Source organism: Pezoporus wallicus, unplaced genomic scaffold (genome assembly GCF_028554395.1).
Source record: "Pezoporus wallicus isolate ANWC-B61680 ecotype Strahan unplaced genomic scaffold, APGP_CSIRO_Pwel_v1 contig_7274, whole genome shotgun sequence".
Lineage (NCBI taxonomy): Eukaryota > Metazoa > Chordata > Aves > Psittaciformes > Psittacidae > Pezoporus > Pezoporus wallicus.
The window spans coordinates 907,441-912,626 of NW_026637137.1; the positions used below are offsets into that span (position 1 = coordinate 907,441).

A 5,186-nucleotide genomic window follows, 5' to 3' on the forward strand; every position below is an offset into this window, starting at 1 on the left:
AGGAACTAGTTAATTAAATCAACACAGGGGAATGGATTTCTAGTCTGGTAATTCGAGAAAAGGCAAGTCCAGAAAAGGACCACAAGGATGATCAGAGGGCTGGAGCATCTCTCCTATGAAGACAGGCCAAGAGTTTGGCTTGTTCAGCCTGTAGAGAGCTCAGGGAAGACATTGTCAGAGTCTTCCAGTATTTACAGTGAGCATACAAAAAAACTGGTAAGGGACTTTTTAGAAGGACATGCAGAAGCATGACAAGGGGTAATGGCTTCAAGCTTAAAGATGAAAAACTTAGATTAGGTATTAGGAAAGAATTCTCTAGGAGAGTGGTGAAACACTGGAACACATTGCCCAGAGAAGCATTGGCTGCTCCATCCCTGGCAGCTTTCAAGGCCAAGTTGGATGGGGCTTTAAGCAATCTGATCTAGTGGAAGGCGTCCCTTCCTGTGGAGGGGCAAAAGAGGGGTGTGTGGAACCAGATGATCTTTAAGCTCCCTTCCAACCCAAACTTTTCTATGATTCTAAGATTTCTTGAAAAGTCAGATATAGAAAAATAATGAGCCATATTCCGTTACTTTCCCTAGCAATTTGCCTCACAAAGCATTTTTTCCCCCCAGTGTATGGTTAAGGGTATATGCATTACCCACCTACAGACTGTTAAGACGAGCAATGCTGAGCAGGTAGCAGTCACAGAATAGTTAGATCTTTTTTTTTTATTAACCAACAAAAATAACACTATTTAAGATTGTTGTTTCCACTTGAGCTGAATAATGCCACTCCCCAAAAAGGAGATGGACCTGATCACTGTAACAATATTCTTAAAGAATTTTTGTTTCCAGAACTAAATGAAACACCTTTTATTGCAGAAACAATTCTAATAAGGTCAAAGTATACAACAAACTATCAGAACATATGTTAGTTGAACAGAAAATTACACAGCAATTGTGGCCTCTCTGGACAATGACTATTATTTAACTCCTTACTCGGAAGAGAAATGGAACACTTTTTTTTTCTTTAAACAACAGTTTTACAGTTGTCCATCCTACACTCTTATTCTGTCCATTCTACTACTACAGCAAATGCCAGAGTTGCATGTTTCAGAGAAGCCAGCAGCTAGAAAGGTTTAAGTTAATCTTTATTCGATTCATATATTTCTTAATAAAACTTTAACAGGCTTAATACTTTTCTAAAGCTTACTTGCAAGTCATGTTTTACAGGCAATATTCTATTACACAGTTCTGACAGTGGTTGATGTAACAATTTAAGGAATATTTGCTATTCACATAATTTGCATCAGATGCTTAAAATACCATGAATGAAAAAAAGCTTTAAATTTATCCAAAAGGTCAAAGCGGCTAAAAAGATACTTTAGAACAATCATTGAAAGCCTTTACTGTAACACCGTCACTTCAAGTGTTGTAAAGCAGTTTTCTACAATCCCCAGCTTTTCTTCAGAAAGCAGGTTTTCTTGCTTCAGCTGTCCAACAAGAGCTTCCAAGGACCTCAGTCTCCCCAAAGTTTCTACCTCCTGCATTTCAAGAAGGGTTATCTTAGAGTGAAGCTTTGAAATTTTTTGCCACAGGAGATCTCTGTCTATGTCTTGTTTGCAGTATGAATGCTCATTTTGTAATACTTCATTACCACTATATGCATTCATACACACAGATGCATCTGTTTCTGTCTCCTCTATGTCAAGTAACTCTGGCTTAATAGGCAGAAAAGAACTATTCACCATTTCAGGCTCTTCTGAACTCTCAGCTGGCACAATAATAGCAATGACAGATTCTTCACTTCCATTGAACTGTTCAATAGTTTGTGTCACTGTACTCAGTAAAATTGCGCTTTCAGATGTTGGCTGTACTTCAACAGAGCATCCTACAATATGAGAGTTAGGATTTTCAATTGCATAGTCAGTAATTGAACCTAAAGCATTTTTCAGAGATGAGTTCAAGTAGTCAGGGTCTGTAAATTGCAGCACTGTAGCTGCACAACCTGCTGGATCCTCTACAGAAGTATGAACACTGGTAGCTTCCATGCTCTGAACTGCTGCTGCCATTAGAACAGGATCAGGTTGATGTATATGATGTGTAGATGAACTATCAAGAACAACACTGTCTGCCTGAAAGTCTTCTCCATTTTGAAGTTGCAGTTTTTGAATTTGTAAAGGTTTACGCAATGCAGTAGAACAAACTACTGCCTTTTCATCTACATTTTCTGCAAGCACAGGATTTTTCTTTGGTGTACAAGGTTTAAGTAATACAAATGCTTTCTCTGACACTACATTATTATTTGTTTCTTCTGGGTCTTCTTTCTTTCTCTCCTGTGGGCTTTTCCGAGAAGAATCTTTTTCCTAGAGTAAAAATAACACAAAAAATAACAGCTTGTAACTAGGAATTCACTTGAGCATAAAAAAATTGGGCAAATCTCATTCTATAGCATGGCACTGCATAAGGAGTAATTCAGATGAGCACTGTTTAAAACTTATACAGGAGACCCAAAAACTCATGTAAGCACCTTCCACAACTTTTGCTTCAGGTCCTAGATGTTAAAATACTATATTAAAGCTCTAAAGGAAATAATACTTTTTTTTTCAAACTTTTAAGGAACTTTACTGGTTTATAGGAGTCATCATTATTTTAAAAGCACTTGAAAACAGCTGTCTATGCAAATGTGTCTGACAAAGACTGGCAAGCATCTCCTATTACCACCTGAAACATTCTATTAAATATACGTATATAAAATATGCACAGTACAAGATTTTTGCATTAAAGATGCAACAATGTTGTTTTAGAAGGATATAGCAAATTTTTAGTCATTCAGTCTAACCCAAAGAGAACTTAACAACAACAAAAAAAAAGATCATGAACACAGGCTTGCACAATAGTGAAAAACACTGACGTACAACACCACAAGCTGATTTTTAAATAAGCAGTGAAATGCTCACAACTAAACCCTGCACTTCATGAAAAAGAAAGAGAACTTTTTTTTTTTATGGATAGAAATCTTAGCAGAAGGATCAATTTTTACAGAAGAGGGGTGGTTTGAATCTTATCTTTTTTCAGCCACCTTATTTCCGCTCCTCTCTCCCCCCCATAAACTACATCACCACATGATTAGATTTCAGATCAGTATCCAAAAGAGCTTTTTAGTATGTGAAACAAAAACAAAAAATAAACTAACAGTGTCTTAGGGTTTTTTTTCTAATAAGCTTCATTATGAAGAGTCCAAGCTGCCGAACTTGTACTCCTGTTAGGCCTTGGTACTAAAACAAAAACCCCCAAATGACCAGAATAAAAAAGGACAAGGAGTAACTTCAACTTTGCTCATGCCAGTGTACTGGGTTTGTGCATCAAGGTTTTGGTAGTGGGGGCTACAGGGATGGCTTCTGTCGCCAGCTCTGAGATGGACCCATTTCTAGGCAGCGCTAAGCTCATCAGTAATGGTGGTAGTGCCCCTGTGAAAACACAGCTAAGAAGGGGGAAAAAACCCCTTGCAACCACCTGCAGCTGAAAAGAGGAGTGAGAATATATGGGAGAAATATCTCTACAGAAACCAAGGTCAGTGCAGGAGGAGGTGCTCCAGGCGCTGGAGCAGAGATTAGTAATAAATTAATTTTTCCCAAGCCAAGTCTGTTTTGCCCGTAACAGTATCTGGTGAGTGATCTCTCCCTGCCCTCATCTCAACCCACAAGCCTTTTGTTACATTTTTCCTCACTTATCCAGCTGAGGAGGGAAGTGGTTGAATGACTTTGATGGCACCTGGTGTCCAGGTGCACCACAGTCATGAAGAGGGAAAGAAAGAAAACAAACACCCAACAAGAAATACCTACACCAAAACAGGAGAAAGGAAAAAAAACCAACCAACAACAACCCAAAACAAAACCCCCAAAAAACCTAAATCCAAACAACAAACAGAAGGGTGGTAGGGGAGAGAAACAAACCAAGAGGCCAGGCTAAAGAAACAGATAATAATGGAAAAGAAAAAAGTAACTGGCACCCAAAAAATATTATCATCCAATTAATTGGATATCTTGAAAATGGATGTGAATCTTATTTTTAAATAAAATATGAATATAGTACAGATAATGAGAACACCTGTATGGCATCAATAGTTGATAAGCTTTGTACTACAATTTCAAAAAGATAGGAATATGTTACCTCATCTTCTGGGGAAGAGAAAATTGTTGGTACGGCAGTATGCTTCAAGTATCGTATACCCCATCGCACATCAAGGGAATCGGGGGTGAAATGATCGCTGCACAGAAGTTGGTGCTTACTTGGAGTCCACGTATCTCGTTTCATATTCCGCAACCATTTCTCAAGTCTCTCTTTATCATGAAGTGGAAACCTTTTTCAAAGCAATTGAAACAAACGAACAAAAATTAAAAACATTATTGTTGTTTCTTTATTCTTTCCAAATAAAGAATACCTCATCATTCCTTACAAGGTAGCCTTTCCTTACAAAAATATAAAAATAAGCCTTTTGAAAAAGAATTTAAATATGGCATGCTAATCAGGATGCCACTTCTATGTTAATCCAATAATTACCCGAGTTATTTCTAGTTGTATATTTACTTCAGAGTTCAGCAGCAGAATTTCTGTTGATTTCTGCTAGCTGAGGTTTCAGAACCCACGGCCAAGATGTTTTGGAAGGTTTGATCCTACAGCACTTGCTCAGAAAGTTCTGCTGAAGCAAGATGAAACACACTGTCTTCATTTAAAAAAAGTCAGGTCTGACTTTCATTTTATAAATAGTATTTGTGGGGCTTTTTTTTTTTTCTTACTTGACACAAGTGGTAACAAAACCTTTTGTTGCTATAATACATGTCATATCCAAATTATCAGATAATCTGAAGTATGTGAATATTTCCAGTGCTAGATTTAATTTCTGCTCAAATAGTAAATACACACAAATGCAATGCATTTCTGTATCTTGTGTTTCAGCAAGTAAGCTTTTGTACAGTATTGAGAGCCCACACGATATTATATAATCCGTAACTAACTTTACAACCATCTAACCTACTTGAAAAGGAAAATGAAGAGTATGCATGCTCAGAGATAAAAAAAAATTGATTTTGAAAATATACTCAAAAGGTCAAACACTGACATGGGAAAGAGAACTAAATTAAAAGAAAATGGGCAGAGATGTGTAATTTACTCAGTGAATCACAATACACAAAAAGAAGTTAA

At 37.1% G+C, this 5,186-nt stretch overlaps 1 protein-coding gene across 1 annotated transcript; it reads right to left on the bottom strand.

Moving 5' to 3' along the window:
* Window positions 1-839: 839 nt before the first annotated feature.
* Window positions 840-4,344, bottom strand: THAP5 (THAP domain containing 5). Its single transcript, XM_057403693.1, has 2 exons — window positions 4,155-4,344; window positions 840-2,347 (listed from the first exon to the last, which is right to left on the bottom strand). The coding sequence occupies exons 1-2, from the start codon at window positions 4,296-4,298 to the stop codon at window positions 1,388-1,390; spliced, it is 1,104 nt and encodes a 367-aa protein (XP_057259676.1). The 5' UTR covers window positions 4,299-4,344; the 3' UTR covers window positions 840-1,387.
* Window positions 4,345-5,186: the final 842 nt, after the last annotated feature.

Coding starts and splice junctions, on each gene's coding strand:
- THAP5 (XM_057403693.1), bottom strand. CDS start 4,298: ATGAAACGAGATACGTGGACTCCAAGTAAGCACCAACTTCTGTGCAGC. Junction 2,348..4,154: donor TCTCTTCCCCAGAAGATGAG/GTAACATATTCC, acceptor TTTTTACTCTAG/GAAAAAGATTCTTCTCGGAA.